Below are 13,923 nucleotides of genomic sequence, written 5' to 3' on the forward strand. Positions count from 1 at the left end.
ATATTTCCAAGTCAGTGTGCGGTCAATATAAAGCGAGTTTTCGAGAACAAAGTGTTCTTGAAGAGTAAATGCCAAGGCATTGAACTGCAAAATTGGATACGACTGAAATGTTCTTCAACAGGGCTTTTGGTGTCGCACGAGTGGAAAAGCGTGTTAGCGGCGGGGCATAATTCTTGCCTGCTTTTCCCGTTAGCGTCTGTATATCCCGCTATGTCAATGCGTGTGTGTGTGTGTGTGTGTGACACCATGACAGTGGACGTGGGGGGAGGGTCTCTGCAAGACCCTCTTGGCACTTAACGGGCTGCAGAAGCAGCAACATTAGCCGTCCCAATGTTAAGGCTTGAATTTGCCAAATGTGGTTTTTATACACTGTCTTTGAGCTATTCTTAGCGTCAACCAATAGGAAGTCTCAGTACTAGATGCTCTTGTTATCTTGTTGTTTAGGGATAGGTGATATCATTCTTATAATTTTGTTAGTGTAAGGATGATTTTTTGTACCGTATTTTCACGACTATAAGGCGCACTTAAAAGTTTTCAATTTTCTCCAAAATAGACAGTGCGCCTTATATATGGAAAAAACTGAAAATGAAAAACCACCACTGTCGGATATTAAAAAAACACAAACGCCTGAACTGAAACAATACTGTTAAATATCCAGATGCTATCTTAGTTTACAACATCTTCCATCATATAGCTTCTCCCCCACTGCAAGATTTTATACAAAATAATCCAAAACATCAACAATGGCTGGCTCTAGAGGTGACTGTGTAGTGAGTGAGTGCTTCATACCTGGAAGTCAATCGCAATTACCGTATTTACACCACTATAAGGCGCACTTAAAAGTCTTATATTTTCTCCAAAATAGACAGACAGTGCGCCTTATAATACAGTGCGCCTTATATATGGAAAAAAATGTCATTCATTGAGGGTGCGCCTTATAATGCGTTGCGCCTTATAGTCTTGATAATACGGTAGCTTTAATCGTCGGATGGAAGGAAAGTCCTGATGACGCACAGAATTGTGAAAACGACGTCGCTACAGTCTACACGTGAATGGCTGCGAGCTGCTGTGAACTAGAATTGACCCCCCCCCCCCCCCACACACACACACTACTGCAGATACTGTTTGACGACGTGGCTTTTTAAGATATAGGCTAGCGTTTATGAATCTTTCATTGGATGCTGTCTGATTGGGTATCTGGGGAGAGACCTTAAATATACACATGGCTCTTAGATGTTCTCTTTGTTTTTTTTGTTGTTGTTTTTTTTGCTTCTCGGAGTGACACAATGCAGATTGCATTTAGACGTGCTTGTTTTCAGATTGGGGAGCTGTCCAAATACTTTTTGAGGGTGTTAATAATGCAGAAATAACCAGAAAGGTTGTCTTGTATTGTTAATGTTGCTCAGTTTTACATTGAATAGGAATGAGGTGCAATTGAAAATGAAGACATGTGTCAGGTATTGCAGTATTTTTATGTATTTTGTTGACATTTTGGCCTTTTTTGTTTATTTTGAAGCCTATTTCAGGCACAATGGGAAAAACCTCCCTTCATTATTGAACATAAGTATATTTTATTACATTTATAATGAGCTGACGGGCTGTTAATTGGCCAATTCTTCATTTTAATCGATACTAACTACAGAAATCCTACATTTCCTCAGCTTAGAAAACATGTTTATGACCTTTAGTGGCCAACTGGGGAACTACAGGAAACAATAAGTCTATCATTAATTATTCAACATGGACAGCAAAATGAAAAATGGGGCTTCACCTTCCAAACGTAATTATTTGTATTCAAGCCCGCAAATAATTCATCTGCAGCACAGTGGACTAGTGGTTTACGGCATGCGCCTCGCAGTCCTGAGCTCAAGGGTTCGATCCCTGCTGGATTCTTACCTATGTTGAATTAGCATGTAGCATTTTTTCTTGTCTTTTCTCATGTATTTTGCAACTATATTGTTGGAATATTATATTTTTGCACTCCTTTGATTCTCAATCTCTGCAGTCCAGTCACCCCGCCCCCCTCCCTTCTTGTTTCAGTAATGGGAGAATTGAAATCAATAGCGCATTAGTCTACCCCGGAAACTCTTGCGGAATTAAATATGAATGACTGAGATTGCAGCTAGCTCTCTCTCTCTCTCTCTCTCTCTCTACCTGCTGCTGGTAGAGATGCACAACGGCGCACGGCGGCCCTCGGGGGAGACGGAGCTTTTCTCTCTCCGCCTAAACGCCATTTTGTCTTCTTTGTGTGGAACTTGTTTGCTGGGGATTCAAACGCCAGCCACTTTGGTCTTTGTGATTTGATGATGTCGACATTAGAGTGGACATCATAAAGCAAGGCCAAATTAGCAGCCCTCCTCCCCCCACCTGCTTTATTTGAATATGAAAGAGTGTGCTGCTTATTAGCTGATTGCCTTTTAGCAATTTTCTCAATTTGATGCCATTGAAGCTTTCTACTTAGTTAAGCGGCAGCTCTTTTTTTGCATGCTAACGACATAACGGATTGCTCATACATTTTCATTTAGCACTTTGGGTAGAAGGACATTAAGTCGTGCATTTAGAAGAAAGAAATTAATATAAGTGTTCTGTAAATTTATTGCATAAATCTGCTTTAATTGGCAGATGGGAGCAGCAAAACTAATTTTCTTTGGTAGTTTATTTTCATGATCACATGATTTTTTTTGTAGTATAAGAATATAACTTTCATGTAATAATAGTTTGTTTTGCTGGCTTTGATTATAAAGGGTTAACTTTGGAATATTTTGGGCCTAAAATGATTTATAGTGGTATGACTTTATTTTCATAATCCCATCTTTTTTTGTAGTACATAAGAAGTATAACTTTCTAAAAAATAGTACTAAAAGGTTACTCGTTCATCTTTGTAAAATTTGACAACAACTAGTCTGACCTTTAATTGCGATACAATGCAATATTGAAATATCGTGACCGGATGTTTGGTCGCCGGACGTTTGGTCACCAGACGTTTGGTCACCAGACGTTTGGTCACCAGACGTTTGGTCACCAGACGTTTGGTCGCCGGTCAAATGTACTTAGATATTACACAGTACTTAGTTATTACACACTACTTATATATTAAACAGTACTTAGATATTAAACTCTCTCTCTTAGATATTAAATTCTCTTAGATATTAAACTCTCTCTTAGATATTAAACTCTCTCTTAGATATTAAACTCTCTCTCATGAATATAATTTTGAGAGCTGGCTTCAACAGTAAACTCTCTCTCACCATTTGACCGGCGACCAAAAGACCGTCGACCAAACGTCTGTTCGACCAAACATCCGAACACCTTATTACAGCATCTCCTAATTTCTCATTTTTCAGCATGTCTCTTCTACATCTTGCCACCAAGACTCACATCTATGCTATTCAGCGACTAGCATCATTGGCGAGGCAGTTGACGACTTCTCGCTGGTGGGTGGACGGAAATCCAACACCCAAGAAAGGCGCCACTCACTCTCTTTACAGTGCAACGCTCCGGAGACTTAAAGTAAGACAATACGTGCAAATGATATATATATAGAGCTGCCTATATTTCAACCCAACCCAGATGAAACGCTCAGTGACAGATGGACTGATATTGTTCCCCCCGTCGGGCTGACGAATACGGCCCCTCCCTCGGTCCCTCCCTGACAGATGTAGGGGGAGGACCGCATTGCACTCTCCTTTTTCCTTCAATTGATTTGGGTGCTTGGACCCCTTAGGGACCACAAGATGCTGGTGTGGTGGTGGAGGCGGTGGGTTGGGGGGGTAAGGCAATAAGTGATTGAGAAGAGGGGGTTTTAGGGGGGGGGGGGTGTTCATTTCCTCCAGCTGAGGGATCTGGATACATCCAGAGTGAGTACTGTAGAGGAGTCATAAACATGTTATATGCATATGGACGCTTGCTTTTCTACAATAAAGCGCAGTAATACAGTGGCGCCGGGTAGGCTTTTCATAAATCTTGGTTAGGGGGTGACAATCTTGCGAGCATCCGGGTGTGACGTGGAGGCGTTGGAGTGATAGGCGGGTGTGTGTTCTCCCCTGTGTGACGTACAAGAAAATGGAGAATTGTGAGGATTATTTGTAGGTGAATGTCAATGAGGGAGGGTTTGTTTTTTTGGATGATTGTTGGGGGTAGATTGGTAGGGGATATGAATATGGACATGTTGGGTGTTTTTTAATAGGCGTGTTTGTCGTGATTTTTAAAAAAAATGTAAAGGAAATGTGTGAAAGTGGCGGCACGGGGGCCGAATTTGGTCCGCAGAATCATTTTGTGTGGCCCGGGATAGTTAAGTATGAGTGCCGACTTTCTGTTTTAGGATCAAATTAAAATTAAGAGTATAGATAGGGTTTAATTTCCTGATTTTCCACCTTTTAAATCAATAATTGTCATTTTTTAATCAATTTTTTTCAGTTTTTAGTTCAAAAATAATTTTGTAAAATCTAAAAATATATTTTAAAAAAGCTAAAATAAACTATGTTTTAGATCTATAAAAAAAACTGAATATTCAGGGCTTTTAATCTAGTTCTTTTAATTCATTTATAAAAAAAAACTAAATATTATATGTAAAATGGTCCAAACCAACAGATGTAAACATTATGTTATGTAGTTGTATTATAAGTCTCATTAATTGACTTATCTTACTTGCTAAAGGTTGATTTTTTTAGATATATTAATTAGAGAGTCATGTTAAAAGTAGGCACTCAGATTTTTATGTGTATTTTTATTTATTTGAATAGGATTTGGTAGTGGTATGGGCCTGGAAAATGGGGGAAATAGTCGGACCCCAGGCGCGTGGCAATGGAGGAGCAGGTGGGTGACGGGCAGCTGACTACTAGACTCGAGAGGCTGTAGGGGTCGAGGAGGAGGGGACGCTAGGAGGGGGTCCATTTTTTTTTCAGGGCTCGTGGGGTTGGGAGAAACCTTGTTAAAAAAAATAAGGGGGGGAACCCCATCTGGAAGTAAGGTGGGGGTCTGTAGTGAAAGCGATCTAGTGGGTGGTGTCTGACACTCTCTCTTTTGTTCTTTGCTTGCACAGCAGTGTCAGCGGTGGCTGTGGTGGAAGGAGGTGGGTAGTGGGGGTCTTTTTTAGGGTGTGGGAGGGGGGGGGGGCATTGGAACAATGGTGTGCTGGTTGAGGGGGATTGAAAGACAGCGATGGCAAAGAAGGTGCGGCCAGAGGAGGGAAAAAAAGGCGAAGGCTGGCTAGGGGGAAGGAGGAGAATAATGAGGAGGGGGAGGGACTTGTGAGGACTCCACAGGCAAGGACGCTGCAATGTCACATAAACATTGCAAGTCAGATGCTCAGAATGCTCAAGGAACAACGCTGAGGCTGAGCTGGCTAATCAATTGGACGTTGGAGAAGAGGGCATCCTTCACATTGCTGACCTTTTATGTGCTTCGAACAGTGCCCACATCGCCCCATTTACATTTATTATCAAATGAAAGTTTGTATACTATTATTACAAGACAGGAATGTATTTGTATAGTTTTTTTGTGAAGATGACAGCAAGAAATGGCTGTGTTAAGGCCTATTGTTGGCATGCATGTGCTTATATAGATGTATGTGTATGTATATGTATATATATTTACAAATGTTTATGTATATATATGTAGTATATGTATATATATATATATATATATATATATATATATATATATATATATATATATATATATATATATATATATATATATATATATATATATATATATATATATATATATATATATATATATATATATATATATATATATATATATATATATGTATATATATGTATGTAGTATATGTATATATATATATATATGTATATATATGTATGTAGTATATGTATATATATGTATATATATGTATGTAGTATATGTATATATATGTATGTATGCAGTATATGTATATATATTTACATGTATGTATACGTAAATGTATATATGTATGTAAATGTAAATGTATATATATATATATATATATATATATATATATATATATATATATATATATATATATATATATATATATATATATATATATATATATATATATATATATATATATATATATATATATATATATATATATATATATATATATATATATATATATATATATATATATATATATATATATATATATATATATATATATATATATATATTATATATTATATATATATATATATATATATATATATATATATATATATATATATATATATATATATATATATATATATATATATATATATATATATATATATATATATATATATATATATATATATATATATATATATATATATATATATATATATATATATATATATATATATATATATATATATATATATATATATATATATATATATATATATATATATATATATATATATATATATATATATATATATATATATATATATATATATATATATATATATATATATATATATATATATATATATATATATATATATATATATATATATATATATATATATGAGCAACACACTTATTTATTCAATATATTTATTCATATATTTATTAATTAACTTACTTATTACCTATCATGACTAAAAGGCCTTTCCTATTTATTCTATCCAATCCAATTCAAGTCCTCCTAGATTAAATGATTTGGATATCAAATTGTGTATTTCTCAGTTAAAAGTAGCACAATAAAATTAGATTATCTTTAAAAAAATGTACTTGAATACATTTTGCAGATCATAACATGACCAGAACTCAACACAACATGACGTCCCTCCATTTTAGACTGTCATTAGATACCATGTCCACCCCTTTAGTCCCATTTTTGCATGTTAGTGTCTCCCCTGCCCTCAGGTACCCACAAACGCTCTCCATGGTGCTGAATAGAGGTTTAGTAAGGGGCAAAGTAAGAGGCAAAGTAAGGGCTGCAGAGTGACTGAAATTCATTTTTGATTGGCAGCCTTTGGCGAGAGGCCACAATTGGATGGCTTTGGAATGAGTTTGTCACGAAAGGAGGGACAATTACGGTCAACAGACAGCTCATACATTAGTCACTGTCATTCGTCATTTGAAGGAAAATATACAAATTTACACTGTAAAATGGTCCATAGCTTTGAATAGTTGTCTTATAATATTTCTGTGATTGGTTGGCGACCAATCCAGGGTGAACCCAGGCTGTGGACGAGCAGCCCTGATTAGGATTTGAGCGATAGAAAATGAATGAATGAATGAATGAATTTAAAGATGCAGTATCTTATTTTGGTTCAGATATTCTGAATGTAACTTTTTGTTTGTGTAATTCTAGTGACGAAGATCCAAGTGAAGTGGATGGATATCTTCAGAGGTCAAATATGACCAGTGGCTTTTTTCCAAACAGTTCTTGGTCTACAGTGCCACCTGCAGGTATTGCCTTACGGGATTCTTCTACTAACTGTTTTTTATTTCTATTTTTAAATCTGGACATTTGTTCAATTTTATTATGCATTTTTCAAAGTACTTCTTTCACATCTACAATTGAGGATTCAAAATTAATATCTGATTATTTTTTTATTTTTTCCAATCATGTGTAAATGTAAATTACATGTTACCAAAAGATAATTTATTCATAACAATAATCAAGGGAAAAATAATAATTTGAGACCTGGTGCACATAAACATGTTAACATCACATTCACCAAAAAAAATCCAATTTCTCTATCGAGGAAAAAAATATTTACTATTTTTTTCACCAACAGTACTCATGCAATTAAATTTGATTATATTTCCACAGAAAAAACTCATTACCAGCTCTTTATGAAATAATATATCAAAGTTCCCATCACAATACAGACATTAAACAAGTAATTCCCAACTCTGTCAGGTGAGCTACCTCAAGTTACTGTTTTTCCAAGCCAACCGGAAATACGTCACATTCCACAAAGAAGAAGACGCCACATTTACATTAATTTCCTCGCACAATCTTTCTTTTCAACTATTGTTGTATCTTCACGAGTTGCTCAATTAAACCAAGTCCAACTAAAAGTTAAAAATATAACAATTAACCATTTCTAATAATTCAATTGCATATTATTTTTTGAACAGCACCGGAAATGGACGCATTATGCACGCCTGACTTGACACTGGCTCGCCTCCCGGCCACTAGGAGGAACAAGACAAGGGATCCCGGCCAGGTAGGTTCCCAGCGTGGAGTCGGACGAGAAGGAAGCGCTTTCTCTCCCTCTCCTTCGCCTTCATCTCCCCTAAAACAACACCAGACGAGACAAAAACAACCATCGGCGATCCCTCAGCTAATCTTCCATGAGTTACGATTACATGGGGACACGCCATGACGTCCACATCGAGCGAGAGGCGGGCGTTTGCTCACAAAATCAACCGGTGAGAAGTTATTGTTTGGTTAAGCCATGTTGTGAGGCATCGCTTAAGCCAATTAAGTTATTATCTGTAATCGATCGAGTTATCGAGTCACTTAAACTGGGTTAGTGTTAGGGATTAACGATCGATAATGTTTACCAGGCCGCTAAAGAGTGTTTCGTGCGAGTGTCAAGACCGATGCTAAAAAAGCTGTTGTGACGTCATCTGCTAGTGGCTAATTATGACAGTTTTAGTTTCCCATTGACTGCATTGACAAGGATGACAGCTAACCATCTAAATGTCATTAAAACACTTAATCAATGCACTTTAGAAGTGTTTTCCTTCTCCCTACATTTGATTCAAGGCTTAACCTGTAAATCACCTTAACTTCAATACCAATTGAAGGGTTTAGTTAGTCTCAGGGCTCTAAGTTTGACCCCACAATCTTTCCAGACTGCAAAAACAGGAAGTCTAACTATTGATCTCAGCACTCCATTCCAGAGGAGTGTTTATATCTTTTGGCCCTATTGAGTCAATGCATTTTGTCTAGCATCCCTGTATATACTTAGTACAGCTTTAAGAGTCCAGTTAGTGTAATGTTTCCTGCAATATTCCCTGAAAACATTCTCTCAACTGGACTTATTGTGTCTTGCCGGATGCAGGAAAGGGTGGGAGGACGTGGGCTGGCTGTTTTTTTTATGCCCCCTGTGCTGATGCTTCTCCCATTTCCTGCATTAATATTTGCAAAAACACACTGTAGATTGGTACTATTTCGAGTATTGTAGTGTATAACAATGCGCAAAAGTTTTTTAGTGGTTCCCTGTTTGTAGTCCTGGAACTTTTTATGGTGAATTTTGTATTTTTTATGCAGGATTTTGCAAAAAAAATCTGAAAAAACTCATTGAAGACTAAAAATAACATGGTAATACTTCAAGTGTTGTAGTGTATAACAATGTGGAAAGTTTTTTAGTGGTTCCCTGTCTGTAGTCCTGGAAATTTCTATAGTGAATTTAGTATTTTTATGCAGGATTCTGCAAAAAAAAAAAAACCTGAAAAAAACTCATTGAAGACCCACAATAGCATGGTACTACAAGTTTTGTACTGTATAACAATGTGGAAAGTTTTTTTAGTGGTCCCTGTTTGTAGTCCTGGAACTCTTTATGGTGAATTTAGTATTTTTATGCAAGATTCTGCAAAAAAAACTCTTTGAATACCCAAAATAGCATGGTACTACTTCAAGTTTTGTGTATAACAATGTCGCAAAGTTTTTTAGTGGTTCCCTGTTCGTAGTCCTGGAACTCTTTATGGTGATTTTTTTATTTTTATGCAGGATTCTGCAAAAAAAAACCCAGAAAAAAACTAATTGAACTCTCAAAATAGCATGGATTGGTTATCTATCCATAGATTGGTAGGCGACCGATCTGTAGAGGACTATCCCTCTTAGCCGTCGTCATCCGGAATACTTTCAGCTCAGCCCTTGACCCTAATTACTAAAAAAAAGGGAATCATTAAATGAATAGTTCACCATGCACAATGTTGTCTTACAGAATTGGAAGTAATAGGAAAAGATTGAAGAAAAACTGAAGAAAACTGAACTATGTAATCAGGCCTTGTATTTGCAGCTGTCTGCTTGACACAAATTGCCATTGGCTGACTTTCTAGTAGCAGCTGCACGTTGTCTCGTTGGGAAGGATTGCGGTGGGCTTGCTTTTTTTTTCTACCCTTTTTTTAAGCCTCTCATTTGCTTTTTACTCTGTCAAAGAAACGAGACCCGCTTTGGCTCGGAGCCCGTAAGCCTGCTCGCCTGGTTTTATTATTTTTTTTCTCAAAAGACGTTCCTGAACTTCCTTTTGAGAACAGCTGTTGCTGGATTTTGAGGGGAAAAAACTGATAACAGAAAGAAACGAGTGATTTAACGGAAATTATCGGCTGTCAAAGACCGTTCAAATAGATTTTACGGTTAAATGTGTGGTCGGATTTCATTGGAATTCAACCACAATACCGCAAATAGCACTTGTTTATTAAAACTAAGTACTATGGTTAGGTCATGTTTTCTTTTATTTGAAGGTTTATTTTGTCTTGAAAATTTCCATGTCATTGCCATTATTTTTTATTTGTTTATTTTATTATGTTCTTTTATCTAATTTTTGTTTTTTTCAGGACTGTGGCTGCAGAGGTTCGAAAGCAAGTGTCCCGAGAATACGGCTCGCCTCAAATGTCCAAAAAGCGAGGAACCCTGCACCATCCCGTGAGTCAACCCATAATTAACTTTATTTATCCTGTAATTACTTTTTCTATGTGGGGAGATAGATGTGAATTCTAACAGAGGGAGAGAGAATGACTAAAAAAAAGTGTTATGGAAATTTGCTTCAAAAAGAAGGGGTGCTCGGACGTTTGGTCCCCGGTCGTTTGGTCGCCGGTTAAATGGTGAAGCCAGCTCTCCAAATAATATTAATGAGAGAGAGTTTGATATCTAAATACTGTTGAAAACATTAGATATTTAGATATTAAACTCTCTCTTGCAAATATAATTTTGAGAGCTGGTTTCAACAGTACTTGGATATTAAACAGTACTTAGATATTAAACAGTACTTGGATATTAAACAGTACTTGGATATTAAACAGTATTTGGATATTAAACAGTACTTGGATATTAAACTGTACTTGGATATTAAATAGTACTTAGATATTAAACAGTACTTGGGTATTAAACAGTACTTGGGTATTAAACAGTACTTGCGTATTAAACAGTACTTGGGTATTAAACAGTACTTGGGTATTAAACAGTACTTGGGTATTAAACAATACTCGGATATTAAACAGTACTTCGATATTAAACAGTACTTCGATATTAAACAGTACTTCGATATTAAACAGTACTTCGATATTAAACAGTACTTAGATATTAAACTCTCATGAATATAATTTTGAGAGCTGGTTTTAACAGTAAACTCTGTCACCATTTGACCGGTGACCAAAAGACCGGCGACCAAACGTCCGGTCACGAAAAGAGATGCCCGTGGAACCCTTATTATTTGATATCTTTCCGCATGGACGAAGTCATGCTAAGATAACACCCAGAAAGGGCCCTTACGTAACATGCCGTGTTTACCAAAATGTCAGAGATGCTCTGATTTTTATTTTTTGAAACGAAGCCAATGCTCGTGGGTGAACCCAGCAGACACCATTTGGAGAACATAGACATGCTTTATTCATCACGCCAGCCATCTAGAATCAGATAATCCAGTGTATACGTTTAACATTTAGCCATCTTTTTGTCTCTTCTTACAGTTACCTCTGACAGAAGTCGTCGAGCCGGTAGATTTTGAAGAATATGTGAGCAATCACCCTCCCGGGGTGGAATCCGGCCCCCTCAGACAACTACTGGATTTCCCCTCTGATGACCTGGAGCTCCAACATATGGACAAGGAGTGTACCACGTTGGAGCCTCCGTTACCAGAAGAGGAAGAGTGAGTACGCTACGGCACCCCTTTAAAAATAATAATAAGTATAATAATTGTGACTTATTATTACTGCGACGTAAAAATGAGAACAAAGCATTTTTTGTTCGTGACAATTGTGAAGAACATTAATATTAATGAGATGCTTAGCTTAATTATTCATGTGTTTTTTTCTTAAGCAGTGCATTGGATCCAAGAGTGAGAGATGCTTTGGCAGTCTATACAGATGACTGGCTTGTCATTCAGAGAAAGTAAGTGGCAGCCAGATGTAGCAGAACCAGTTGGTTCCGCTTTTTTAGTCGTCGTGTGCTCGAACCAGGGGTCATTTTGGGTTGTGCTCGCTTTGTTAGATACCAACGCTACAGCTCGACACACAGTCCTCATAGCTCGGAGCGACAGCGGGAGAGACAGCGAGGATTGCTCAAGCAGAACTTTGAACTGGATGAAGCCAATGGCGTGGAGCGACAGGAAGACCAGGTACTTGGTGGTCAGCCATTTTTTTTTGTCAGTGGTCATTTGATTTTCAAAACAAGAGTTGACTAAAGAAGCCGAGTCCATGCATTTTTTTTCTATGAGAGCGGCTTTTATAACTTGACCGGACGTTTGGTCACCGGTCAAATGTACTTAGGTATTAAGCAGTACTTAAATATTAAACAGTACTTAGATATGAAACAGTACTTATATATGCAACAGTACTTAGTTATGCAACAGTACTTAGTTATTAAACAGTACTTAGATATTAAACGGTACTTAGATATGAAACAGTACTTAGATATGAAACAGTACTTAGATATTAAACAGTACTTAGATATTAAACAGTACTTAGATATGAAACAGTACTTAGATATGAAACAGTACTTAGATATTAAACGGTACTTAGTTATTAAACAGTACTTCGATAAGAAACAGTACTTAGATATTAAACAGAATAGACATGAAACAGTACTTAGACATGAAACAGTACTTAGATATTAAACAGTACTTAAATATTAAACAGTACTTAGATATTAAACAGTACTTAGATATTAAACAGTACTTAGATATTAAACAGTACCTAGATATTAAACAGTACTTAGATATCAAACAGTACTTAGATATCAAACAGACAAGTGGAGCCCAAACATCTGCAGTGAGATCATGAGCAGAAACAGAAACACATGATGTTAGTTGTGACCACACCCTCTTGTTTTTTTGGGTCAGAATGACACGAAACGGCGTTCCGCATCCATTGACGAGACCCCGCGAGGGAGTTGGGCCAATAGCATCTTTGACCTGAGGAACTCGGCCCCCGATGTACTCCTGCGTTCCGTACTGGAGCGCACGGGGGCCGAGGACATGGACTGCCGCAATACTGAGGCTCGCCTTCAGGAACGCCACGGCGACCTGTTGGGACTCTACCTTCCACCTGATGAGGTTTGTCTCATTTGGAATTGCCCTTTTGTTTATTTCTTCGATTTGTAATGATATTCCCCTTTTAAAAAAACTGCAAAAAAGGCAGTTTTATTCTAATTCTAAATCATGGGCGTCTAATAGACCACATCTGACCCACTACATCACAGGTGTCAAAGTGGCGCCCTGCGGGCCAAATTTGGCCCGCCGCATCACTTTGTTTGGCCTGGGAAAGTAAATCACGAGTGCCGACTTTGTGTTTTAGGATCAAATTAAAATGAAGAGTATATATGTATATTAAATTTCCTGAATTTCTCCATTTTTAATCTATAATTGTCATTTTTTAATCCATTTTTTCTGTGTTTTCAGGTCAAAAATCATTTTATAAAATCCAAAAATATACAAAAAAGCTAACATAAACATTGTTTTAAATCAATTAAAAAAAACTGAATATTCCGAGTTAATTATTTCTCACTAAAATACATTTTTGTAACATTTTCTGGAGTCAAAAAAATTATCTTGCATATTTCTTAATTTAACTTAATTAACTACAATTTGACGTAGGACAAAATTGATTTCAGCACGTTGTTCTGTGTGTGTCTATATTTGTGGCTGGAACCTGGGGTCATATTACAGCTATAAAAAAAACAAAAAAACCTCACCCTATCTACTGTTTGCTTTTCTTTTTTTCCTCATTCCAACCACACACTCTTTTTAATGTGTGCACATCATTGTC

The 13,923-nt window shown here is 36.5% G+C and overlaps 1 protein-coding gene across 4 annotated transcripts in view; it reads left to right on the top strand.

Annotated features, from left to right (window-relative positions):
• The first annotated feature begins 3,372 nt into the window (after positions 1-3,372).
• Positions 3,373-13,923, top strand: part of dock6 (dedicator of cytokinesis 6) — a 35,295-nt gene continuing 24,744 nt past the window's right edge. For 2 of the 4 annotated variants that reach the window (XM_077734131.1, XM_077734133.1), the window contains exons 1-8: positions 3,373-3,510; positions 7,292-7,389; positions 8,068-8,361; positions 10,498-10,585; positions 11,629-11,807; positions 11,978-12,049; positions 12,149-12,275; positions 12,999-13,211. In XM_077734131.1, the coding sequence (XP_077590257.1) occupies positions 8,312-8,361; positions 10,498-10,585; positions 11,629-11,807; positions 11,978-12,049; positions 12,149-12,275; positions 12,999-13,211 (729 nt within the window). In that variant the 5' untranslated portion in view covers positions 3,373-3,510; positions 7,292-7,389; positions 8,068-8,311. The remainder of the gene's footprint in view (positions 3,511-7,291; positions 7,390-8,067; positions 8,362-10,497; positions 10,586-11,628; positions 11,808-11,977; positions 12,050-12,148; positions 12,276-12,998; positions 13,212-13,923) is intronic. The other 2 variants (XM_077734132.1, XM_077734134.1) reach the window with 1 other exon arrangement.

Source organism: Stigmatopora nigra, chromosome 15 (genome assembly GCF_051989575.1).
Source record: "Stigmatopora nigra isolate UIUO_SnigA chromosome 15, RoL_Snig_1.1, whole genome shotgun sequence".
Taxonomy (NCBI): domain Eukaryota; kingdom Metazoa; phylum Chordata; class Actinopteri; order Syngnathiformes; family Syngnathidae; genus Stigmatopora; species Stigmatopora nigra.